This window comes from Perognathus longimembris, chromosome 18 (assembly GCF_023159225.1).
Source record: "Perognathus longimembris pacificus isolate PPM17 chromosome 18, ASM2315922v1, whole genome shotgun sequence".
Classification (NCBI taxonomy): domain Eukaryota; kingdom Metazoa; phylum Chordata; class Mammalia; order Rodentia; family Heteromyidae; genus Perognathus; species Perognathus longimembris.
Window position 1 is genome coordinate 10629217 of NC_063178.1, and position 27404 is coordinate 10656620.

A 27404-nucleotide genomic window follows, 5' to 3' on the forward strand; every position below is an offset into this window, starting at 1 on the left:
AATGTTCTCAGGGGCTGGGAATATGGCCTAGTGGCAAGAGTGCTTGCCTCATATACATGAAGCCCTGGGTTCAATTCCCCAGCACCACACATACAGACAATGGCCAGAAGTGGCGCTGTGGCTCAAGTGGTAGAGTGCTAGCCTTGAGCAAAAAAAAGAAGCCAGGGATAGTTATGCTCAGGCCCTGAGTCCAAGCCCCAGGACTGGCAAAAAAAAATTTTTTTTTAATTAAAAAAAAATAATGCTCTCGGGAGGTGGAGGAAAAATGAGGGAGGGGGTAACAAGAAGAAATGCACTCACTGCCTTACATATGAAACTGTAACCCTTCTGTATTTCACTTTGACAATAAAGGGAAAAAAATAAAAAAATAATGTTCTCTTAGGGCTGGGAACATGGCCTAGTGGCAAGAATGCTTGCCTTGGTATACATGAAGCCCTGGGTTCGATTCCCCAGCATCACATATATAGAAAACGGCCAGAAGTGGCACTGTGGTTCAAGTGGTAGAGTGTTAACCTTGAGCAAAAAAAGAAGTCAGGGACAGTGCTCAGGCCCTGAGTTCTTTGAGCCCCAGGACTGGCAAAAAAAAAAAGAGAGAGAGAAAGAGAGAAAGAGAGAGAGAGAGAGAGAGAGAGAGAGAGAGAGAGAGAGAGAGAGAGAGAGAGAGAGAATCTTGCTGTAGGCCAACCTTGGCAAAGATCATCTAAAAAAAAAAAAAAAAAAAACTCTGAAAAATAACAACATGGCCCAAGCAGTAGAGTCCTGCCCAGCTCCAGAACTGGGGGGCAAAAATAAACCTTTAAAAAAAAACTCACTAAGAAATAAATTTAGTAGCTACCCTTTTAGTCAGAAAAAAAGTTATAAGAAGAAAACAAATGTATGTCTCAAATGACATACCATCATACAAATCCCTTCATAGGATGAACTGCACAAAAACAGTCAATCCGGGGTCTACCTTTACCTCACTTGAATTTCTATCCAACACAGTTAAGAGGTGAGAGGACTAAGATTACCTTCTCGGTGGTGACCTTAGAGAGATCTTTGTAGAGAAGCTTCCGGACATACTCCTGAAGAGGAGGCCGTTTCTTTTTTACCGTCTTTTCAGCTGGAGGTGGGTTGCAGTAATAATAGGCATTCTCTACCATTGTGACATATCTTGCATCGAGATGCATTGCTTGTTTCTTTCTCATCATTTGCTCCTAAAATAAAGCACTCAAATTAACCACAACACTTCCATGGCTCAAGTAGTAGAACTCTTGTCTAGGAAGAATGAACCACATTGAAACCTCAGGACCATCATACCACAAATACTAGTTCTGCATTCACTCAACCATTTAAGAAAATATTTTACTTGACACATATTTTGAGCTAACCAATATGCCAGGTAATAAAAATTCAATAATGATGAAGACAGACATGATTCCTTTCCTGCAACTTAGTAGTCCAGTGTAGCAAGAGAGACAAGTAGACAAAAGTGATCAGTGGTGTATGGAAAATGACATCCTAATAAGACATAGAATAAAAGGAAATCTATTTTAAAGGTAGATCAGGGAAGAACACTCTGAGCAAGTGAAACTCAAGCTAGGATCTGCAGAATGCAGAGCTTCAGAACCACAGAAGAGGTGTACAGCACAAAGCACAGCAAGAACAGAGGCCCTGAAAACAAAGTGAGGCTGATATGGTTCAGGAACTAAGAGAAGGCCAGCTGGCCTTTTCTGCCTTGGTTAGCCTAGAACCACAATCTCTGATCTGTTTCCCACACAGCTTGGGATGGATGACAGACAAGTGCTTGAATAAAATGGAATAATTATTTCATTAGCTAAAAAATACCAAAGAGTAGAAAGAAAAATTAAATAATAATCAAAATAATAAAATTAAATAATACATGAGCAAAATGGAAAACAAATAGAAAGATGGTAGAAGCAGCTGCAATTGCTTTCCATCAGTTACCCTTTATGTTCTATGTAATTGATGACAAAGTACATCAAGTTAAAGCTGTAGAACATAAGACTTGATTTCAAACAACAACTGTGGCAGCAGCTTGAGACTGAGGAGAGGCTGAGTTATATAGATACTACACATTGTAGTTTCTGGGTTTGACCGGTGAAATCAATGATCAGCTTCATGAAGGTGTTGTGGACTAGGGTACTTGAAGATTTCAAATTTAAGAAAGATGGCTTGGCACTGGTAATTCATGCCTGTAATCCTTGCTACTCAGGAGGCTGTGGCTCAGGTGGCAGAATGCTAGCCTTGAGTAAACAGGTCAGGGACACTACCCAGGACCTAAGTTCAAGGCCCAGAGTGGACACAAAAAAGAATTTGAGGGAGAGTGGAGATAGCTATGTTATGTAAGTTTGAATGTTTTCTTTACTGTTGTATACTTAGGATCTAAAATATTGCCAAGCAGGGATGTAATTAATACTTAACAATAAATTTTCAAAAACACATCCAGTCTTCCATGGCCTGCTTTTCCATACACACAAAACCATCCTAAATTGGGAGACACATTGGGCTATTTATCAGTTCAAATGTAGCTAATGTCACATTTCCAAACTGCTTATCCATATGTACACGATGTTTACTTCAGAGGGAAATGTTTGTATTCATATGGTAACGACAATCAGCCCTGGTCAGTATTTTAACCACTGAAATAAATCAAGAACCTAAAGTTCTTACCAGGATGCTTAAGCCCTTACCAAAAGTACACTGGTCCTCAGGTGTGATTCCGGAGATCTAAAAAGAAACCGTCCACATGTTTCCAGTAGGGTACATGCCATTTCAATATGGTGATGAGAAAAGTCTGATAGAAGCATCTGGAATAACAAGAATGATGAAAAACTACAAGGACAACACTTTAATCCTAGCAGAGAAAAAAGTGTATGCATCCAGTGTGTGTAACACCTTATAAAATGTTAAGGTAGAAAATAAAATCGAGTAAGTTTCATTGTTAGGCATCTTTATGTTCTACCATAAAATGTTTATAGAAAAACTCGAATATATTTAATACCTTTCCTTTCAGAAAGATGCATATAAAAGCCCTTTAAATATTAGATGCAAGTTAAATATATGCTATGTATAATGATAACATTTTCTCAATGAGTATTGAGCAAGTATTGTTTGCTTATTGTATAAAATTTCTAAACATATAACCATACATTTTAGTATCTACCCTAATCTTTTTCTACATATTTTTTTAAAAACTGAAACCTTAGATATGTGTTAGCATCTTTTATAATTTATTTTCACTGAATCTAACTACTTTTTCATGTTCTTACTATGTTCTATAGCTTCTAAGGTACACAGTATGTCATAACATGAATTATATTAAAACTGGATTTATTAGACATCAAAATTGTCTCCCATTTTTTGCATGAAGTGGGCCTAGTGGTACATGCGCTAGTAATTTCTCAGAAGTCTGAGGGAGCCATCTGGTGCAACTTAGTGAGATGTCTCAAAAACCATTTCTTAAAGAGAAAGACATCTTTATACATAAATGTGTACATATTGATGACTATTTTTATTCTTAGTGAATTTGAGTCAATAAATATATATTCTTCTATATCTTGTGGAATTAGTACAAAGAAATAGGCTAATATATTTAAATCGTTCACACAATCATTCCTTCCAATTACAGCACTGAGAAAATTTCTAAAATCTCTTAAAAAAAAAAACGTTTGGACACTAATCTCCTGAGGTGCTCCAATGAAGTTTAGAGACTTTAATCCTTTGAAATTTACACAATGGCTATTAACTATTTAAATACTTTAAGAAACCATATAATAAAGGCAGCTGTTTAACTCATAGTGTTCTAAATGTATGAAGTAGTAAGATCCCTTTTGTATGATGGACCTATTAATATGCTACAGAAATTGCAGTTAATAGAAAATGTATTATAAAGAAAAACAATTTCAGTAAAGGAAGAACTGATTTCAACTGTAGAAGAATTATTCATTTATCATCAAGTTTACCACATATAGTTGCTGTTACTGACTTCTCATTTAATTCCATTGTAGACAAAGTTTTCTCAGAATTCCTTTCTGGTTGATTTTGGTAAATAATCTATGTACATTTGAAGATTATCCTGTTGCTGTTGAGTATATTGATTACACCAAGTTGGCAACTGTGTTGATCAAATTCTGTGCAGTACATAATGAGCTCTTTGCATATCTCCTACTATAACTGAAGATTTTTCTATTTCTCCATTATGATTTTTTGTGTCTGTTTTATAGCTATCATATTGCCTACATACTGAGTCAACTCAGAAGGATAATACTTTGCTGTTAAAAATTACATCTTAGGGGTTGGGAATGTGGTTTAGTGGTAGAGTGCTGGCCTTGTATACATGAAGCCCTGGATTAGATTCCTCAGTACCACATAAACAGAAAAAGCCTAAAGTAGTACTGTGGTAAAGTGTTAGCCTTGAGCAAAAGAAAACTCAGGGACAGTGTCCAGGCCCTGAGTTCAAGCCCCAGGACTGGCAAAAAGAAAAAAGACATCTTATCTGGGCATCAGTGGTTCACACCTGTAAGTAATCCTAGGTACTCAGAAGGCTGAGATCTGAGAATAGCAGTTTGAAGCCAGCTTGGGCAGGAAAAAAAGTTTGTGAAACTCTTATCTCCAATTAATCACCAAAAAGCTGGAAGTGGAACTGTGGATCAAGTAGTAGAGCACTAACTTTGAACAAAAAAGTTCAAGGACAGCGGCCAAGCCATGAATTCAAGCTCCAGGACCTGCAGACACATACATAAATAACCTCTTCATCATTGTGAACTGTCCTTTATTTCTAATAATGCTTTATGCCTTAAAGCTTACAATGAAAACAGTCTAGCAAAACTACTTTTCTTCTGATTAGTATTTGCAGAATATACTTTTTCCATCTTTTTATTTTAACTTCTCATCATGGGGGACTGGGAGAGCGGTACTGAGGTCTGAATTCAGGGCCTGATGCTTGCTAGGCTAAGCCATGTCTCTAGCCCTGTTTTTTGCTGAGGTGACAGGCACATTCCACTGAGTCCAGCTTCCTTCCATAGAGACTTCCCTCTCATAGACTTGTTCTGCCCTGGTTGGCCTAGAACCACAATCCTCTGATCACAGCTTGGGATAGCAAATGCCACAGGTGCTGTTTTAAGTCAAGTCTTATGTTCTTACAGCCTTAACTTGATGTATTTTGTCGTTGACTACATAAAACATAAAGGGTAACTGATGATACAGCTGCAGTTGCTTCTACCATCTTACTATTTGTTTTCCACTTTGCTCATGTATTATTTAATTTTATTATTTTAATTATTATTTAATTTTATTTCTGCTTCTTTGGTATTTTTTAACTAGTCAAACATCTAATTATTCCATTTTATTCAGTACTTTAAATTTTTCTATTAGAAACTAATGGGCACTAACCTTTAAACAATGCAGTGTATCATTTTTTGTGAACATTTTAAACTTAGTTAGTTCTCCAATAAAACGAACAGTTTTGTTCTTTGTTTCAATATTGATCTGGTCCTTTTTTCGAACCTACAATTAAAAGAAAAAAGAGTGCTGAAATAATCAACATTTTGAACCACTGCGATAAAAACTACTACTTTTAGTATGTTTGAATTCACTCCAAACATTTCAAATTGGGTCTAACTTCTTATTGCCTTCAAATTATTTTAAGTTAAGGAAAAATTCCTCTGCTTAACACCTGCTCTAGGAAGTGTTCTACAAAACAGTTCTGTATGAGAAACAATGCACTTTCTCATACTTAAAGAGGCTCTTAAAACACACACACACACACACACACACACACACCTGTTTAAATCAACAGTTCTCAAGTTTTTTTGGAAAATAAACTTTCCTTTTGAAATGATACCAAATCAGTTAACAGCCCATTGAGTTTTATTATAAGGAACACACTTTAAAGAATGCTGCTATAAGAAATATAAATGCCGAAAGCTCATTAAAGCAAAAATGCTAGCATGGCTTGTTGGTTTAATCACACTATATTTTATTTTCAATTATAAGTTCACTACAATGGTACATGAAATATAATCACTGTTGCCTTTTATTGCTAGTCACGATCACGTGTCAAAGCTCAAATACTTTGAAACTTCACATCTACTCAATGACACATATTTCAAGAAGATATAAATTCCATTGGAGCAGTATAATATGGACAGACACAGTAAAACAAATACAATTAGATTTACCTCAGAATTGTTTAATCAGAAAAGCCAACTTGAACTCTAGAAATCTTTTACTTGAATATGGCTGTACACAGTTTAATACTCAACATTATCTTGCTCAATTTTTTTCCACATTAGAACATTCTAAGAATGGAACCACACTTACTATTCTGATTAAACAGGTATTTTTCTCCCTTTTTTTTTTTTTTTTTTGGCAGTCCTGGGACTTGGACTCAGGGCCTGAGCACTGTACCTGACTTCTTTTTACTCAAGGATAGCATTTTACCTCTTGAGCCACAGTGCCATTTCTGGCTTTTTCTGTGTATGTGGTGCAAAGGAATCAAGCCCAGGGCTCCGTGTATAATGAGGCAAACACTCTACTACTAGGCCATATTCCCAGCCCCTTTCCCCCTCTTTTGATGGCACTGAGATTTGAACTTAGGAACCTTAGCACTTGCTAAGAAGGAGCTCTACCACTGAGCCACGCCTCCAGCCCTAAATAGGTATTTTTTAACAAACAAAAAACCCCACAAAGATATAAAATGACTAAGGATTAATACCAAGATCCAAACCTCCCAACTGCCAATTGAGAATTCCACTACATTATTTAAAAGCATGTGCTGGAATTCAAAAGCAAGTCTAGGGCTAGGAATATAGCCTAGTGGCAAGAGTGCTCGCCTCATATACATGAAGCCCTGGGTTCAATTCCCCAGCACCACATATATAGGAAACAGCCAGAAGTGACGCTGTGGCTCAAGTGGTAGAGTGCTAGCCTTGAGCAAGAAGAAGCCAGGGACAGTGCTCAGGCCCTGAGTCCAAGGCCCAGGACTGGCAAAAAAAGCAAGTCTAAACTCACTAGCACCTAAACAGTTAGTGACAGTCACTTATAAACTTTTACACACTCAGTTTTACTTCAATAGAATTTGATTTTTATTTTTTTTTGCCAGTCCTAGAGCTTGAACTCAGGACCTGAGCACTGTCCCTGGCTTCTTTTTGCTCAAGGCTAGCACTCTGCCACTTGAGCCACAGCGCCACTTCTGGCCATTTTCTGTATATGTGGTGCTGGGGAATTGAACCCAGGTCCTCATTTATACGAGGCAAGTGCTCTTGCCACTAGGCCATATCCCCAGCCCAGAATTTGAAATTTTTAAAGGATCTTCTTTTTATAGCAAGCAGAATAGGTATTTAGAATTTTTGATTTTTAGTTTTAAGCAAAACCTTATTTACTAAAATTTCAAAACTAGAAGTTCACAATAACTTAATTTAAAATATGAACAGAACAATCAATTAAACAAAAGTGAATAAAATCACAAAAATTCAACTTTAATACAGAAGTCACATCATTCATACACACAAAATACATTGACTGACTGGTTAACTTTGGTTGTAATCTAGAAAGAGCACAGCCTTCAGAAAGATGCTTTCACTACACATAAAGAACTGATTTATTAATTTACATTTATTTATGAATTCCAACGGTGAATTGGGTATTGAGTTGAGCAAAATTGAGCTAGTTTTGCTGGGCTTAAATTCCAGCCATACAACTTACCAGCTAGTCCTCAACTTCCTATTTTGTAAAATGGAGATCACAGAGTTGAGGGTCTCAAGCAAGTTAATTACGTAATAACAGGAAACAGTGTTTGGGATAAGAAAGGCTTCGATAAATATCAGTTATCAATTTTATCCATCTCATGTGTAATACATGGGCACTAAATAAATGTTTGCTGATTAAAAAATAAATGAAATACCTAACCTTTATAAATACATTATACTCAAGTGAAAAATCAAAAGCTCTGTAGCCCAGAGCATTAGCCTTGTGGTTATTTGGAGGAGTATTATGAGTTTGTGCAAATTACATAACTACCAAAACCTGCCTGTCCACTTGGTACAACAATGATAATGATTAGAACAATGACAGTGGTGGTGACTAAACTTCACTTGATATGAACCAACCGACATACAGGGCAAAAGAAAAACTTATTTTATACAAACTTGAAAATAATGTTTAAGGAATGTTTTAAATGATATGGCAAAAAGTGTTTCTAAGTGAAAAGAAGTAGCAGACAATTGTACATATAACACAACTCACTCATGAGACACTACAGAGAAAAAAGGCAAAAGGAACAGTTGTCTATTATCCTAACTACTCAGAAGGCTGAGAGAAGATTGCAGTTCGAAGTCAGCCCAGGCAGGATGGGCTGTGAGACTCTTATCTCTAACTACCAAGAAGCCAGAGAACTTGTGGTTCAAAGGGTAGAATGCCAGCCTTCAGCAAAAAAACTAAAGGATAGCAGCTAGGCCTTGAGTTCAAGCCCCAATACAAGCACATGCGTGCACATGCGAGCACGCACACACACGGGTGGGGGGAGCTCAATTGAGATGTAAAGCTGCTTAACAAAACTTAAGGCAATTTCACTAGTAGTCAAAGAAACTGGTTAAAACAGTATATTTTCTGAGTTGACAAATCAGTAAAGCTAACAGAAATGGGAAGCCAACATTCTCATATACTTCATTCAATATACTCAATCTGGATAGAAAACAGACAGGGAATCCTGGTTGAAGATCTAGTATCATGACTCAAGCTAGGATAATGAAAGACAGTGGCAGTACGTATGAAGAGATGATATGAGAGTTAAATGACAACAGAATTTGGTAAATACCAGAATCTAGTTCCTGAATGTTAGAGGCTTGTTAGTGGTTGGATAAAACACACTGTAAATTTATGGACAGAATACCAAGTAGATTCAAGGATTTAGTAAAAGACAAAGACTTTTAAAGAAAAATAATAATAAATTGGTTTTTGGACATAACTAACTAGCAATACATGAAAACTTTCTAAGTGCCATAAAAGAGATTCTGACGAAGAGATATGTATCTGAGGACTTAAGGTTGGGAAATAATGTTGACTAAAGGTAAGATATGCTCCTCCAACAGGCTTTTTTTTTGGGGGGGCGGTGATACCAAAAGGCTTTCTACTCTACTAGCTGAGCCATACCCCCAATCCTTTTTTGTGTTAGCTGTTTTGGCGATAGGGCCATGCATTTACAAGGTGGCCTGGACCAAAATCCTCTTATTTACACTTCCCCTGCATAGCTGGGATGACAAGCATGAGCCACCATATCCAGCTATTGGTTGAGATGGGATCTCTTGAACTTTCTGCCCAGGCTGGCCATGAACTGTCACCCTCTGAATCTTAAGCTCCAGAGTATCTGGGATTACAAATATAAGCCAACACACCTGGAGCAAGCCTATTGTAAAATAACCGTTTAGCCCAGATAAGACCTACATAAATAATCACCAAACTGCCAACCCTCAGAATTGTGAACTAATAATAAATACTTGCTGTACAAGGCCATCAAAAAAAATTAAAAAATAAAAGATATGCTCCTCATCAAAAAGGAGATGAGAGGGACAAACCAGGAAACCTCAACACCCCAATGAAAAGCTATATTCTTGCTATCCCATTTAATCCTTTAAAATTTCTTTTTATAGTTATTATCTTCATTAATAGACAAACAGGTTTGGAGTATTTAAGCAATTTGGCCTAGTTATAATCCTAGCAATGTAGGTGAACTCAGAATGATTGTTGCCTAAAAAAAAACCAACAGGAAAATCTAGTAATAATGAAGCTGCAGGGACACCAACTAATGGGCAATTATGAAAATGCTGACAGTCTGTCAAAATGCTGCTATGATGGTGACTCAAAGGGCAAAAAAGAGGGGGTAGGGATTTGGGTAGTAATTTTGCTTTTAGTTGAGAACTTAAGAGTGGTGAGCATCTTTACGGCTTATCAGAAACTTTTTGGCCAAATTTTCAAATTAAGAGTAGGGAAAGAAGATCCCGAAGGAGACAGAAGATGATCAAATATGCTTTCTTCTCTCCCCCAAGAGAGGTGGCTCCCAAAATATGTTTCTAAAATCCTTGTGCTATTCACATTGTTATGAAATATTCTAACAGCAACAATAAAAACACCAATTCCTCCTAACTTCCAACCCAAAGACCAGAGTGAGGGGTAGTATTCATGATGTAATTTTCTTAAAAGTACTAATAATGATTAACTGAGCAACTTGTGCCTTGTTTAGGGGTTTAGTTGAAAGACTGGTACATAGAACCCATATATTACAACACATTGCCTACCAGTACAGCATCTCCTTATTTATCCAAGGAGATTATTCTTGGGATCAACAATATAACCTGATGTATTAATCTCTGAAATAGCAGCATTTATCAAAGTGTGTTCTTTAAGAGGTTACATGTCCACACCCCTCTGGGAGATTTACAGAGCAATTACTCTATTACAGCTAAGTGGGGGAAGGGACAGTCCTAGGGGTTGAATTCAAGGCCTTATGTTGCTAAGCAAGCACTCTACCACTTCAACCAAGCCTAAAGTCATTTTTACTTTTATTTTTCAAACAGGGCCCTACACTTATCAGGCATGGCTCGGACCACAATTCTGTTTATGTTTCTCATATAGCTAGAGTAACATGTGTACCTATGCACCCTCCTGCATTGCTTTTATTGTTAGAGATGGGGGGGGGTCTCAAAAACTTTTTTGTTCAAACTGGCCTAAAACCTCAATTGTCCCAAGCAGCTAGGATGACAGGTGTGAGCCACCACACTGGGCTGCAGAACTGTTACAATAGAAAACCAAAGCATTAACTTTATTAGGGTCAGTGTTTCCAAACTTTTCTAAACACAGAAATTTTACCTTGGTTAATACTTAAGGCCCACCCCAGGAGGGCTCCTTACAGATGCTCCCACCTGTCTAAAGGTATAGCCCCGGCTGGTCTCAAACTTGTGATCCTCCTGCCAAACTTAATAAATACTACCTACGAAACTCTGAAATACACTTTTAAAGAAGCTGGTCCAGAAAAATGTTAACCACAAAGCTCATTACAACAAATTAACACTTACTGCAAGATATAATTAGGAATCATGCTATTCTTTAACTTTTTTCCTTCTTCTGAACTCCTCAATAATTCATATGGCAATTAGACATGCAATCTTTATGCTTGCTATCTTAAGTGCTTATACTTACTATTAAAGGGTAAAGGGCAGTACTGGGGCTTGAACTCAAGAGCCTCAGTTGCTTAGATTTTACCCTTCAAGGCTGTAGCTCTACCTACCACCAGAGACATCCTTTCACTTTCAGCTTTTTGGTAGCTAATTGGAGCTAAGAGTCTAACCAGACTTTCCTGCCTGAGATGGCTTTGAACCAGGATCCTCAGCTCTCAGCTTTCTGAGTAACTAGGATTGTAGGCATGGACCACTGGTGTCCAGCTATATTAAATTTAAAAATGTCCATTGTTCTTGTCGGTGGGATTATAAACTAGTACAACCACTCTGGACAGCAGTCTGGAGGTCCCTCAAAAAACTAAACTTAAGATCTTCCCTACAACACAGTCATACTACTCCTAGGAATCAACCCTGAACATCATGAGCCAGGATATGATAAAGACACCTGCATATCCATATTCATTGCCACACTGTTCACAATAGAAAAGATATGGAAACAGCACAGATGCCCTACAATAGATGAGCAAATCCAAAACAATGTGGTACCTGTATAGAATGGAATTTTACAGTCACTGGAAAGGATAAAATAATGTCATTTGCAGGGAAATGGATGGAACTAGAATAAATCATGTTATATGAGGAAAGCCAATCTCAGAGAGACAAACAGCCTCTCCGATACATGGAAGCTAGATCTAAAATGCACTAAGACATTCAGGATACAAGATGCTCGCATCCGGGGCTGGGAATATGGCCTAGTGGTAAAGTGCTTGCCTCATATACATGAAGCCCTGGGTTCAATTCCCCAGCACCACATATATAGAAAATGGCCAGAAGTGGCGCTGTGGCTCAAATGGCAGAGTGCTAGCCTTGAGCAAAAAGAAGCCAGGGATAGTGCTCAGGCCCTGAGTTCAAGCCCCAGGACTGGTGAAAAACAAAACAGGAAAAAAAAAAAAAAAGATGCTCACATACATTGAGACCAAAAGAGGATACTCTCAGGAGAGAATCACAAAAGCACAATGCTTAAATGCCTCTTTATATCTACATAAAATAATATGTACATATTGAAACAAACTCCAAGATGTGGAAACAAAAATTTTTTTTAAAGTTTTTGAGGATTGCTTTCTTTACCTTATATATGGTGTATTCACATGTATATATCTTTGGGAGGGAAGGAGGAGGGCACAGAACTCGAGGGAAAAGGGTGAAAACGAACAGCAGTGGAGCTCCCTGGACATTGATAGAAGTGAACTATACAACTCGTGGGTGGAAATGTGAGGGAGAAACTGCGAGAGAAAAATAGATGACACTGTAGGAAAGGAAATGTACTCATTAACTGACTCATGTAAATGTACATCACCTCTATAATAACTAATTTTTTTAAAGCTTCCCTTGTTCTTCTTTGTATTTATGCCTGTTTCCCCACTATATCATAAGGTTCCTGACCTCAGGAATTGTCTCTGAGTGTTCAACAATACTAATAATTTGTGCATAATGAGTATAATAAAACATCACTGAGCACAACAAACATTCCCTGACTTTATTTATATTCTAAGCAACTTATCATAAAGCTAAGATTTTAAATACAATTTTCCACTAGCTAATCTAAACATCTGAATTTAAGTCTTTTTTTTTTTTTTGCAGGGGGGAGGGATTTCCTGGGGATTGAATTCAGGGCCTTATGGTTGCTAGGCAGGTTCTAGACAAATTCTCTACTATATGAGCCACACCTCTAGTCCATCAATTCTCCTGCCTACCATGCTCACTTACAGTCATCTCTATCATGCCACTTTACTCCACCATGTCTGTGGCTAAAGCTCTATCAATTCCAAAGCATGACTAAGTAATAAGGGACTGGAAGAACGACTAGCACATAGTCTGGCTGGATTCCTAGGAATGCTTTTCTCACCAAGCCCCTGTTATATGCCGGAGTACTATTTAAAGAACTCCCCACCACCCAAGATAAAGATTCTTAAGGCAAGAATTAGTAAGATATGGGAAAGAGCAGAATTCACTGAAGTCTTAGACTTTATGGAAATTCTTGTATTCTGTATATCTCTATTCCAACTGGACTCTTCAGTGTCAACTTGTTTCTTCTGGACTAGCATTCTGTCGACTTTGAAAGTATTTTTTAATTTATAAGAGCAAAAAGTACCTATATGAGGGAGTAAGACAGGAGCGAGAGCTCTCCTTTTTGTTAGAATATAATCAATTTCAAACTTTGTTGAGTATATCTAAGTTAAAATTTTAGAATTCCATAAATTCTGAACTGCTGTATTATCAAATTTCAAAAGTACACTTACATACAAAATAATTATGCTCTCACTTGACTTATAAATACACATAGACATGTATTACAAAATAAATGCTTAAATACATACATGGAATCTGAAATCCCCCCTCAGCATGGAACAAAGATCCTCTGCTACATCAGACATGCAGGGATGCAATGTAGCGACCAATCTTGCATAAAATGGTAGCAAATCCAACCTGCAAAAATTATATGTGATATGTGTAAAAAAGATCAGAAATAATTCATTTTCAAATTCAGCTTTCTCAGATACATCCACATTATTAAGTGATTACAAAATCTAATCACTCATACAGGCTTATTAACTATCCTCATGAAGTATCTGGGAATTCAATAAGCTTTGTAAAAGTTTATTACTAACCTGGCATTTTCTACTCAGTTTATTTATCATATCTGTAATCCAACTAAGTAAATAATTTTGATAAAATATGATATGCTCCATGAAGAAAATCATACATTTTAACATTACTTAAACCTGTATGTAATTATTAAGTATTTAACAAAGCTAGAGGTAACATAAAAAGTGTGAAACAGAATTCTTTCATCTAACAAGGGGTAAGTTATTTGGAATTCTCAGTGTCTAAAGTTAGGAGTAATCAATAACCTAAAAACCACCTAAGATGTGAAATTAGTATTGCAAAATCCACAGTAGCTTCTGTATTTTACTGGTCATAGAACCGCTTAGAACTCACCCAGGATCTCACTTTAGACAATGCAAAGAAAGACATGGCATGCATGTCACCCCCCCGCCCCCCGCTTCTGCTGTCCAAACACTCCTTCCCATCAAGTGTGGTTGCAGCTCCAGAAGCCTGCTTATCCACCACCCCAGGCAGCCACTACTAATTGGAATCAACTCTCCATTGTAGTTTCCATTTCTGTCACAGATACCATTTTATAAAACTTGATTGATAAGTGATTTAACACTATGGAGATCACAGGAAGAAAATGGAAAGCAGTGCTAACAGTACTTAGAAAGCAGCTACACTGACAGCAACTAATGGCTGACAAAGGAGGCAAAGGCGAGAAACAGTAAACCACAGGAGCCAACATGATGACAGCCTGAAGCCATTTAGAACAGAAACCAATAATCCAAGTCTTAATTGGTTCTGAGTAGAACTCTACTCTATAGAATCCTGCAAAAAAATCATCTATTATAAGGAAAAACACTACATATCATGATAAACTTAAGAAAAACCTTCCAGCATGAACAGATTTACCCTGAGAAACAAGGATCATGGTGAAAGAAGAATGGATATTTGAAAAGATGAGTTTACGAATAGAAAACTGATTAAATTCATACCTAAAATCCTCAAAAACATTGTGCTCCTCTTAGGCTTTTATTATTTCTTTATTATTTATTTGTTTGCTGGTCCTGGAGCTCAAACTCTGGACTTGGGTGCTCTCCCTGAGCTCCTTGTGCTCAAGGCTAGCACTCTACCATCTGTGGGAGCCACTTCCAGCTTTTTCCCTTTCCTATTTCTTCATTTGTCATTTATACTTTGCTTCATTATTTTTCTTTTTCCAATTAGCCCAATGTACTCGGGAGGCTTTTTCCTAGCCCAAAAGAAAGGCAATTATAGCTATTACTTTACAGTAAAAGTTTGTGTTACCTGTTCAGGCACAGTTTGGTAAGCTAACACACAGGAAAGCGCTTTAATAGAATGCTTTAATAGTGATTTTAAAAAATGGTTTAACAATTTAGAAGAACAGTTTAATTATTTTAAGACATCCTAGGGTAATTACTAATTTTAGTTTCTGTTAGTTTTAAAGAATTGGCCATGGTCTCTTTTCCCAGATTCTTCTACCCCTGGCAAAATTCATTTTTGATACTTCATTTCACCCAGCTTAGTTTGTAGTTATTCATTATATCCCCAAATAAAATCCCTTACACATTCCAAATAAACTAATAAACTACATTTTTGTTTAATGCTAGTCCTGGCTTAAGAATGATTTCTGCAACTCCATTTGCAATAGCTTCAAAATAAAAATAAAAATCTGGGAATAAACCTAACCAAGGAAGCAAAAGACCTTTACAGCAAATACTACAAAAATCTGAAAAAAGAAATCTCAGACAACATCAAGAAATGGATGGGCTGGGGATATAGCCTAGTGGCAAGAGTGCCTGCCTCGGATACATGAGGCCCTAGGTTCGATTCCCCAGCACCACATTTACAGAAAACGGCCAGAAGCGGCGCTGTGGCTCAAGTGGCAGAGTGCTAGCCTTGAGCAAAAAGAAGCCAGGGACAGTGCTCAGGCCCTGAGTCCAAGGCCCAGGACTGGCAAAAAAAAAAAAAAAAAAAAAAAAAAGAAATGGAAAGACCTTGCAGGTTAGGTACCTTGCGGATAGGTACAATTAATATTGTGAAAATGGCCATGCTGCCAGAAATGATCTACAAGAAATGCAAACTCCATCAAAATCCTAATGATGTTCCTTACTGAGATAGAGAAAACTATACAAAATTCACATGAAACAACAAAAAACCTCAAATAGTCAAGGCAATTTACACCAAAAAAAAATTTAAAAAGCAATGCTAGCGGTATCACAACCCTAGAACTCAAGCTCTATCAGAGCTATAATAACAAAAATAGCTTGGTGGGGCTGGGAACATGGCCTAGTGGCAAGAGTGCTTGCCTTGTATACATGAAGCCCTGGGTTCAATTCCCCAGCACCACATATATAGAAAGTGGCCAGAAGTGGCGCTGTGGCTCAAGTGGCAGTGTGCTAGCCTTGAGCAAAAAGAAGCCAGGGACAGTGCTCAGTCCCTGAGTCCAAGGCCCAGGACTGGAAAAAAAAACAAAAACAAAAACAAAAAACCTTGGTGTTGGCACAAAAATAGACCCAAAGATCAATGGAACAGACTAGAAGGCCCAGAATTAAAACCATATACTTACAGCTATCTGATATTTGATAAAGGAGCCAAAGAAATACAATGGGGGAAAAAATAGCCTCTTCAATAATTGATGTTGGGAAAACTGGGCATCCATATGCAGAACGCTAAAAGTAGCTCTTTGTTTGACACCATGCACTAACATCAACTCAAAGTAGTTCAAAGACCCGAATATCAGATCTGAAACTTTAAAAATTATCCCAAGAGGGAGTAAGAGAAACACTAGAACTTGTAGGTACAGGCAGAAACTTTTTGAGAAGAATCCCAGGGGTACCGCAAAAAGGACACTTGACAAATATGATTACATCAAAATAAAAAGTTTCTGCACAGCAAAGGACATAGTTACTAAACTAGAAAGACAACCAACGGCCTGGGAGAATATCTTTACCAACAATACATCGGACAAAGGCCTAATATCCGATATATACAAGGAGCTCAACAAATTAACTCCTCCCAAAGCTAATAAACCTATCACTAAATGGTCAAAGGAGCTAAAAAGAAACTTCTCAGAAGAAGAGGTAAGAATAACAAAGAAACACATCATCCCTGACCATAAAGGAAGTGCAAATCAAAACATCTCTGAGATTCCATCTCCAGGTTAGAGTGGCCAACATTGTGAATTCGATCAACAAATGTCAGTCGGGATTTGGGGAAAAAGGAACCCTATTGCACTGCTGGTGGGACTGTAAAGTAGTATAACCACTCTGGACAGTAGTCCAGAGGTTCCTCAAAAAACTAAAAGCAGATTTCCCCTATGACCTGGCCATTCCACTCCTGGGCATCTACCCAGAATATCACAAGCCAGCATATCGTAAAGACACTTGTTCATCCATGTTCACTGATGCAGTATTCACAATAGCCAAGCTATGAAAAAAAGCCCAGATGCTGTACAATAGATGAGTGGATCCAAAAAATATGGTACCTATATACAACGGAGTTTTACACAGCCATTAGAAAGGCTAAAATAATGTCATTTGCAGGGAAATGGATGGACCTAGAACAAATTATGTTAAGTGAAGTAAGCCATGCTCAGAAAGACAAATGGGGCATGTTTTCTTTCATATTTGGAAGCTAGATCTAAAATACACTGGGACATGATAAATTATACAGGACTCTAAGCACTCATACACAGTCAGACTGAAGGAGGATAGTCTTAGGAGAGGAACAGAAAGGTGCAATGCCTATGTGCCTCTGATCATATAAAATGGTATTTATTGAAATAAACTCCAGGAAATGGAAACAAGAGGGTTTTGTTCTTGTTATTCTCTCTTCTTTTCTCCTGTTTATCTATCTTTGGGAGGGTAAAGAGAGGCAAAGGAGGTTAAGGGTAAGGAGAAGGACAAAGGAAGAACAAAGGGTGAACAAATGCAGCAGTGGTATTCACTAGCACTATGTTGAAAATGAGCTATACAACTTGTGGGTAGGGACAGGAGAGAGCAAGGGAAGCGGCAACATTGTCAAAAAATAAAATAAAATAAAGGTTACTTTAACTCCTCTCTACATCACCTTTATAATAAAGGTAAAAAAGTTAAATTGGAAAAAAAAATTTTTTTCTGACTTTCCCATGGTCCTAAGAATATAAGCCAGAAAGGGACTAGAGTGTGAAAGATCACATAATTTTAAAGCTATTAAAACACAAATCAAAATATTCTAATTAATAACGAATTTTCTGCACTAGGATTGAACTTGACAATTCATTTAATAAGCTAGTTGACAATTCATCTAATTTGCTTTGACAAGTAGATAAAAAATAAACTTTCCTTTGAAAGCCATTATACAATCTTTTTTGGTTTTTTTTTTGCCAGTCCTGGGGCTTGAACTCAGGACCTGAGCACTGTCCCTGGCTTCTTTTTGCTCAAGGCTAACACTCTAGCACTTGAGCCACAGTGCCACTTCTGGCTTTTTCTACATATGTGGTGCTGAGGAATCGAACCCAGGGCTTCATGTATACGAGGCAAGTACTTTACCACTAGGCCATATTCCCAGCCCTGTAATCTTTCTAAGAATAATTATTTTTTACCAAGTTAACTATGAGTTACCTGAAAACTATTTTTCTTTCAACAATAAAACTTTGTACTTTCAAAGTCTCTGAATTACATTTAAAAAACTTGTTTGCCGTTAGTAATCACCAAGTTAGTAAATATTCAGTCAATAATCATAAGTAATAAGAATAACAAGAACTGAACACACATACACACACTCTTTACTGAGAGGGATCAAAAAGAATTCTTTTTTTTTTGGCCAGTCCTGGACCTTGGACTCAGGGCCTGAGCACTGTCCCTGGCTTCTTCCTGCTCAAGGCTAGCACTCTGCCACTTGAGTCACAGCGCCACTTCTGGCCGTTTTCCATATATGTGGTGCTGGGGAATCGAACGGAGAGCCTCATGTGTAGGAGGCAAGCGCTCTTGCCACTAGGCCATTCTCCCAGCCGATCAAAAAGAATTCTTACACGCTTTTATCTCCTAACCAATTTGGTTTCTCCCTTTTCCCAGCCCCGCCCACCCCTCACTGGCAGAACTGGGGTTTGAACTCATTTTTGGTTGTCGTTTCCCTACTTTTCTTTTGAGACAGCATCTTCCAGTGTAGCCCAGACTGGCCTTTAAGTCTCCATCACCCTACTTCCCCTCTTTCTCTTTAAAATGAAAAGAAGTTGGCTGTTGAAAGCTCTTAATTTTAACTCTATGCTAAAAAATACCTTTAAAAAGTGAATGTGAAAAGTTCAATTAAAGAAAACACAAAGATAGGGCTAAAGCCTAGAGATAGATAACTTGCTTAGCATGCATAAAGCCTGTGGGCTGAATCCTTAACACCATAAACTAACAACAAAAGATTTTCTCTGAAGAAAATACTACAGCAGAAATCATTCCAAAAGGTAAAATATGGGGCTGGGAATATGGCCTAGTGGTAAAGTGCTCACCTCGTATACAAGAAGCCCTAGGTTCGATTCCTCAGCACCACACATACAGAAAAAAGTCAGAAGTGGCACTGTGGCTCAAGTGGTAGAGTGCTAGCCTTGAGCAAAAAGAAGCCAGGGACAGTGCTCAGGCCCTGAGTCCACGCCCCAGGACTGGCAACAAAAACAAAAAAAATAAAACCAAAAGGTAAAATATAATCAACAAAAAAATTGAGGGGCTGGGGATATGGCCTAGTGGCGAGAGAGCTTGCCTCGTATACATGAGGCCCTGGGTTCGATTCCCCAGCACCACATATACAGAAAACGGCCAGAAGTGGCGCTGTGGCTCAAGTGGCAGAGTGCTAGCCTTGAGCAAAAAGGAAGCCAGGGACTGCTCAGGCCCTGAGTCCAAGGCCCAGGACTGGCCAAAAAAAAAAAAAAAAAAAAAAAAATTGAGGTTGCTTACTTTGAAATCCACAACCAAATGCCTTGCCGAAATTTTTTATAATGCTGCTGTTCTCAATGCAACAGTGCCATCAAGTGGTCTAACATATTAACATTCCAAAAAACAACAAAAATTCTTTCATGGTGGCAAATTTAGTGAGAAAGATCCAATTAAAAGTCTTATCAGAATGCTAGCAAATCCTCCTAAAAACCTAGAGCAGGGAAAAGCTGTTCAAGAATTAAGTGTTTCCAGGCACCAATGGCTCAGGTTACTCAGGAGAATGAAGTCTAAAGTGAGGCAAATCTTCATTTTCACAGTAATTCAGGCATACATAATCTAGAAATTCAAATACTACCTGAGTTTGGCTGCAGCTACCAAATATGTCTAGATTTGGAGCAAAACAACTCATAGTAGAAAGCACAAAAGAAAGTCAGCCCAAATAGGGCAGATCTTTCAAAACCCCACTAGAATGCTTCAGTGATAGCCACAGCTTGGAGTCCGGAGGGACCAAGGAAGATGCACCAAAATATACATGAGGAGGGGCTGGGACTCTGGCCTAGTGGTAGAGTGCTTGCCTCAAATACAAAAGACACATGAGGAAATACATTAAGGGTGCAGAGCAGGTTTACAGACCCATAAGCAGATTTCATAAACAATGGCAAAAATTTACCCTTAAAAAATAAACCCATTGAGGGGGCTGGGAATGTGGCCTAGAGGTAGAGTGCTTGCCTAGCATGCATGAAGACCTGGGTTCAATTCCTCAGCACCACATAAACAGAAAAGTCCAGAAGTGGCACTATGGCTCAAGTGGTAGAGTACTAGCCTTGAGGAAAAAGGAAGCCAGAAATATTTTCATTAGAGGTAAGAAGAAATCCAATAAAAGGGGCTGGGGATATGGCCTAGTGGCAAGAGCGCTTGCCTCGTATACTTGAAGCCCTGGGTTCGATTCCCCAGCACCACATATACAGAAAATGGCCAGAAGTGGCGCTGTGACTCAAGTAGCAGAGTGCTAGCCTTGAGCAAAAAGAACCCAGGGACAGTGCTCAGGCCCTGAGTCCAAGGCCCAGGACTGGCAAAAAAAAAAAAAAAAATTATAAAAGGGGGCTGGGAATATGGCCTAGTGGCAAGAGTGTTTGCCTCGTATACATGAAGCCCTGGGTTCGATTCCCCAGCACCACATATATAGAAAACGGCCAGAAGTGGTGCTGTGGCTCAAGTGGCAGAGTGCTAGCCTTGAGCAAAAAGAAGCCAGGGACAGTGCTAAGGTCCTAAGTCCCAGGACTGGGGGGGGAAAAAAAAAAAAAAAGAAATTCAATAAAAAAACAAAAAAAGACTTAAAAAAAAAAAAAAAGACGTGACTCACTTAAGGAAATTATTCAAGCCAGAACACCCGTAACTCACACCTGTAATCCTAGCTACTGAGGAGGCTGAGAACTGAGGATGGAGGCTCAAAGCCAGCTTAGGCAGGAAGCCCATGAGACTCTTATCTCCAATTAATCACAGAAAAGGCCAAAGTGGAGGGACCTGTGGCTCAAGTGGTACAATGCTAGCCTGGAGCACAAAGAGGCTCAGGGACAACACCCTGGCCCTGAGTTCAATCCCCAGTACTGGGGGGGGGGGGGTGGGGGGTGGGGGTATTGTTAAGTAAAAACCTTGAAGGTTTTTTGTTTCGTTTTTGTTTTACTACTACTACTACAGAGTGAAAAAAAAAAAACAATTTTTTTTTTTGCAATACCTACCTTTGTCTAGGAACTATGAAGAGTGCTCGGACCAACTTCTTCCTGTTTGCTTTTGTGTTCATGTTCATGCAAAAATCCATTGCTGCCTACAAAAGAAAGAATAAACTTTCTTAAAAACTCAATTGCTTCTTCCTAAATATTTCAAAATGGTTTTAAGAAACTGCACTGTAAAAATATGCAAACAAAACAATCACTCTTGGCCTGCAATGGGTGGCTCACATCTATAATTCTATTCAGGAGGTTGAGATTCGAGGACAGCAGTTTCAAGCCAGCCCTGGAAGACAAATCTGTGACACACTGCAATTAGCCAGAAGTCGCCAGAGTAGAGCTGTGTTCAAGTGGGAGAGAGCCAGCCATGAGCAAAAAGAGACCAGTAAGAGCATAAGGCCCGAGTTCAAGCCCTAGTAACTGCATGCAGATGCAGACACACACAGACACACACACACACTCACTTCTTCTCCTTACCTATCTAAAAATATGTACTTTTTTTTTTTTAATGCAACCTTGTGTTGAGAACAGAACTCAAGGGGAAGGCCTGAGGACCTAACATAAGATGTTTGACAAGTGCCTATATAAAAAGTACAATCAGGGCTGGGTATGGTAGCATAGGCCTGTGACCCCAGCCAAACAGGAGGCACAGACAGGAGGATCACAACTCAAAGACAGCTCCAGGCCAAAAAATGTCTAACTAAAACAGAAAATGATTGGAGTTTGATGCAAGATGTAAACTACCTGCCTAGCAAGCACAAAGATCTCAGTTCAAACCCAAACCATGCCTTTAAAAACAAAAAAGTCAGCACCAGTGGTTCTTAGCTACTGAGGGAGCTGAGATCTGAGGATCACAGTTCAAAGTCAGCCTGGGCAGGAAAGTCTGCTAAGAGTTTTACCTCCAATTAATCACCCAAAGTAGCTAGAAGTGGAACTATGGCTTATCTGAGCAAAAAGAGCTCAAAAACAGTGCCCAGGCCTTGAGTTCAAGCCCCAGGACTGACATACATACGCAAAAAATATACAACCCATATTTCAAAAACTACAGATGAGCTGGGACATTCATGGCTCACACCTGTTTTCCTGGCTACTCAATAAAGTTAATAATAAGATCCAGAGGACTGGGGCTGGGAATATGGCTTAGTGGTAGAGTGCTCACCTTGCATGCATAAAGCCCTGGGTACGATTCCTCAACACCACATAAAGAAGAAAAAGCCAGAAGTGGTTCTGTGGCTCAAGTGGCAGAGTGCTAGCCTTGAGCAAAAAGAAGCCAGGGACAGTGCTCAGGCCCTGAGTCCAAGGCCCAGGACTGGCAAAAAAAAAAAAAAAAAAAAGAGAGAGTAAAAGAATGCATGCTCAAAGGCTGATATGTAATAAAATCACTCATTGTTATGTGTTTACCAAGAGTATTAAGTAAAAGGGGCTGTTATGGTTTTGCAAACAGACATCAAAACCAGGAGGAAAAAGGAGAGGGGAGAAGGGAAACCTGGATATTATTAGGAAAAGAGTTGTGATTTTTATAGAACACCCCCCTCCCTTGAAAACACCTGAATGGAACCAGGAATCCAGAGAATACTTTCAGAACCTCTCACTTCATAAGATGGCACATGTCTATAATTCCAGCTATAATTTAAGAGGTAGAGATCGCAAAGAACACAGTTCAAAGACTGTCCCATCACAAAATTAGTAAAATACCATCATAACAAATAAGTTGGACACAGTGATTCATACCTGTATTCCCAGCTACCTAGGAAGAACATAGGTAGAAAGATCTTGGTCTGAGGCTGGCCTCAGGGAAAAATGCAAGACCATATCTTTATAAAAAAAAAAAAAAAAGTAACTAAAATAGGTACAGTGGCTCACATCTGCGATCCAAAGTACACAAAAGATACAAATAGGAGGATCGTACGTAGTCCAGGCTAGTCTAGCAAAAATCCAGAACCCTTTCTGAAAAACAAAGCAAAAAGAGCTGGAGCATAGGGTTCAACTGCTATAGCTTCTACATAGCAAGCACAGGCCCTGAATTTAAAGTCCAGTCCTGGCACAAAATTTAAAAAAAAACCTTTCATCTGGGCTGGGGGTGTGGCTCCAGTGATAAAAGCACTTGACTAGCAATCCTAAAGCTCTGGGTTCAGTCCTGAGAACTGAGGGAAGGGAGTGGGAGAGGGCAAAACAACAGGGCCTCTCTCGTATAAAACACTACTCTCCGATCTGAAGGATCCCCATGTGAAGGGGAAAGGTATCAAGCCAATAGGATCCTAGAGGCAGTTCCACTGCTAAATAGAACATCTGCTCCAACTTTATTGATTTACACAAATTCTCATAAAACACTCGCTTTGAAGAAATGGTTTGTTCCATAGCTCAAAACCTGAAAATCATGATATTCCAAATCCAGAAACTTGTACAAGATATATGTGCTTGAGTATAATTACAGAAGGATAAAGATACCTTGTCAATTAGATCCCGGTTGACACAGTTAGGCAACTGCTGGAGGAAAGCATCTACTATGAGCTTGAGATGAGATCCAGTGCTGGCTTCTTCATCTTCTTGTTCTAATATAAAATTAAGTTTTTCAATAGGTTACAAGAATAAACAGAGAACATTTAAGAATAAAAACACCTAACTCGGGGCTGGGGATATGGCCTAGTGGCAAGAGTGCTTGCCTTGTATACGTGAGGCCCTGGGTTCAATTCCCCAGCACCACATATACAGAAAAAAAAAAACGGCCAGAAGTGGCGCTGTGGCTCAAGTGGCAGAGTGCTAGCCTTGAGCAAAAAAAAAAAAAAAGAAGCCAGGGACAGTGCTCAGGCCCTGAGTTCAAGGCCCAGGACTGGCCAAAAAAACAAACAAACACCTAACTCAAAGTAATTTGGGAACTAGATTATATAGAGCTACACTTAAAATTGTGGGGGAAAAAATACTTTTAGAAAGCTTAGGTATATCTAGAATCACACCCCCAAGTCATTAGAATCTTTCATATATCGATTATAAGAAGGAAAACTTTTCTCATCAGACAAAAACTTATTCAGAAAATGTAGTAAATCTAGTATCTTTATCCACCAAGCATCCCATATAATGTAAACAATATAAGTACCTTAAGATATTTATAAGATATCGAGATTTTTAGATAATCAAGCTTTTAGCTACACAAGCTTGAATAATGTTTTGTTCTAAATCAAACTCCTAAACAGTGATAGCCAGAAAACAACAGAAAAACAGGAAATTAAAAACTAGATCTATACTCTTTGGCAAGAGGTTTTGTAAAAAATAATTAAAACTAGAAAATGGTGCAATCTTCACCTTGTTCATCAAGAAGTTTCTTCGTAAGATCTTCAGCTTCATCTGGACCTTCTAACTCCAAAGTGTCATCATTAATTTCTAGATTCTCCAACTCAAGCTCCAAATCATCAGGACTTGATACCTCCTTATTATCCTTAGATTCTTTTGCTTCTGTTTTTTAAAAAAAGAATGGGAATCTGGGGTATAGCTCAATGGGAGAGAAATAGCCTAGAGTGCATGAGGAGTTTTGATTACTCACATCATAAAAAAATAAAAAGTAAAGCAAACAACAAACATATCTGAACTAAAAGTCACACTGAATTGCTGATAGAAAAAAAAAAGCTAACATTTCAACCAGTCTGAGTAGAAAAACCTCTGAGGCTTCTACCTCCAGTTAAGCACTGAAAAGCCAGAAGTAGAACTGTGGCTTAAGTGGTAGAGCATTAGTTTGAGCAAAAGAGCTCAGGGACAGTGCCCAGGCTGAGTTCAAGCCCTGGAACTGCCCCCCCATCCCCCAAAAAAAAGGAAGAAAGAAAGAAAGAAAAGCTAAGATACTGAATGTTCAGAAAAAAAACTAACTTTAAAATGCAACCCTTGTTCTTAAGGCAAAACTAGTCCATTTCTGAGGCTAAAAAGGAAAGAAAAGCCAAGCGCTGGTGGCTCACACCTGTAATCCTAACTAATCAGAAGGCTGAGATCTGAGAATTATAATTCAAAGCCAGCCCAGACAGGAAAGTGCCTGAGACTCTTATCACCAATTAACCATCAGAAAACCAGAAGTGGTGCTGTGGGTCAAGTGGTAGAATGCTAGCCTTGAGCTGAAGAACACAGGGACAGCACCCAGGCCCAGAGTTCAAGCCCCACAACCAATAACAGAAAAAAAAAAAAAAAAGAAAGGAAGGAAGGAAGGAAGGAAGGAAGGGAGGGAGGGAGGGAGGGAGGGAGGGAGGGAGGGAGGGAGGGAGGGAGGGAAAGGTACTATGTGGTATATTTGGAGTGGTCGACCTGAGACAAATTATGACAGGTCATAGAGATAATGATAACAAATTTCAATTATATTCCATGCATGTATTGTATATGTAAAACCATCAAACTAAAAAATAAACATTCAAACTCACACAAACTTGAATGTACAACCTGTGAAGTGTATCAATCTCCCCACTTTAGTGATCTGTTCCATATTATTCTGTCATTTATTTAATGTTCATATTATAAAACTAAACATTTTTTAAAACAAATTGAAGCTGATTTCTAGACACTTAATGTTAGTTTTTTTCCTCTATAGCTTTACCTTTCGAATCATCTTTGTTAGATTCTTTGTTCTGACAACTTTTTTCATTGTCTTTAAACAAGATGGCTGGAACAAAAGCTTTCAAGTCAATAAGGTTCTCATAAAAATTTCGAGCATCTTCATCTTCCCATATACCACCTTCTAAGTCATAGTCTCCAGGTTTACCAGGTGTAAATATATCGATTCCAGGCCCATGCTCTATAATAAAATAAATCACATGTAAGTGACACCATTTCAGATATAGCATAGTAAACATGACACTATATTTTTATTTTTCAATCTTATAGATACCGAATCATGATGAGTTCTAATCAAATGGAGCTTCCCAGTAACAAAGAACTTGAGGCAGCAATGGCTTATGCCTGTAATCATAACTACTCAGGAAGCTGAGATCTGAGAATCAGGATTGAAGCCAACCTGGCAACGGAAAGTATGTGAGACCACTAAAAAGCTGGGACGTGAAGCTGTGGCTCCAGAAGTACAGCACAGGCTTTGGGGAAAAAAGCTAAGCGCCCAGGCCCTGAGTTAAGCCTCAGTACCAACACCAAAAAAGAAAAAAAAAAAAAAAAAAACACTTAAAAAGTTTCATGTGACCATTTTTAACATTAAGTCACAAATAAGATCTTTATAGCAGAAAGTATCACAGGATTAATAGGCTTTTCTCTTAAATTTCTTTTAAGTAGGGGCTGGGAATGTGGCTTAGCAGCAGAGTGCTTGCCTAGCATGCACAAAGCCCTGGGGTTTGATTCCTCAGCACCACATAAACAGAAAAAGTCAGAAGTGGCGTTGTGGTTCAAGTGGCAGAGTGCTAGCCTTGAGCAAAAAGATGCTCAGGGACAGTGCCCAGGCCCTGAATTCAAGCCCCAGGACTGGCCAAAAAAAAAAAAAAAAAATCAATGAGAATGGGACACTTATCTTCAGAATGGGCTGGACACCAGAGGCTACTGCAGGAAGGTAAGGGTTGAGATTAAGCTCTATAAAACCTCTTGAACAAGCAATTTGATGAGTTTCCAGGATGATGATAGAACACATCCACATGCAGAGTTGCACACCTGTGCAATGCAAGCTCCACAGGAGCAGAAGCTATGGCTTCTAGTCTTGCCCCAGGTACCTCTTCACCTAGCTGCTCATCTTTATCCTTTACACAATCTTTTATTTTGTTTTGTTTTTTGTGGGGTTTTTTTTTGCTTTTTTTAATTTTTGTTTTTTTTAACACGATCTTTTTATAATATACAGGTACACTAAAAGTGTTTCCTTAAGTTCTGGTAAGCCACTCTAGTGAATTATCAAATCAAAGTAGATGTTCGTTGGAACGATTTATAGCTCAGCAGTGAGACGTATAGGAGGCCGCTACACATGGCATCTTAAGTCAGAAGCAGTCTTAGGGGTCTGGGCCCTT

The 27404-nt window shown here is 38.5% G+C and overlaps 1 protein-coding gene across 2 annotated transcripts in view; it reads right to left on the reverse strand.

Moving 5' to 3' along the window:
* Upf2 (UPF2 regulator of nonsense mediated mRNA decay) overlaps positions 1-27404 on the reverse strand; it is a 76499-nt gene that overhangs the window by 25887 nt on the left and 23208 nt on the right. For both annotated transcript variants that reach the window (XM_048367409.1, XM_048367410.1), the window contains exons 5-12: positions 26006-26203; positions 24736-24885; positions 23884-23987; positions 21448-21533; positions 13553-13661; positions 5395-5508; positions 2694-2810; positions 1011-1196 (exon numbers count right to left, since the gene is read on the reverse strand). In XM_048367409.1, the coding sequence (XP_048223366.1) occupies positions 1011-1196; positions 2694-2810; positions 5395-5508; positions 13553-13661; positions 21448-21533; positions 23884-23987; positions 24736-24885; positions 26006-26203 (1064 nt within the window). The remainder of the gene's footprint in view (positions 1-1010; positions 1197-2693; positions 2811-5394; positions 5509-13552; positions 13662-21447; positions 21534-23883; positions 23988-24735; positions 24886-26005; positions 26204-27404) is intronic.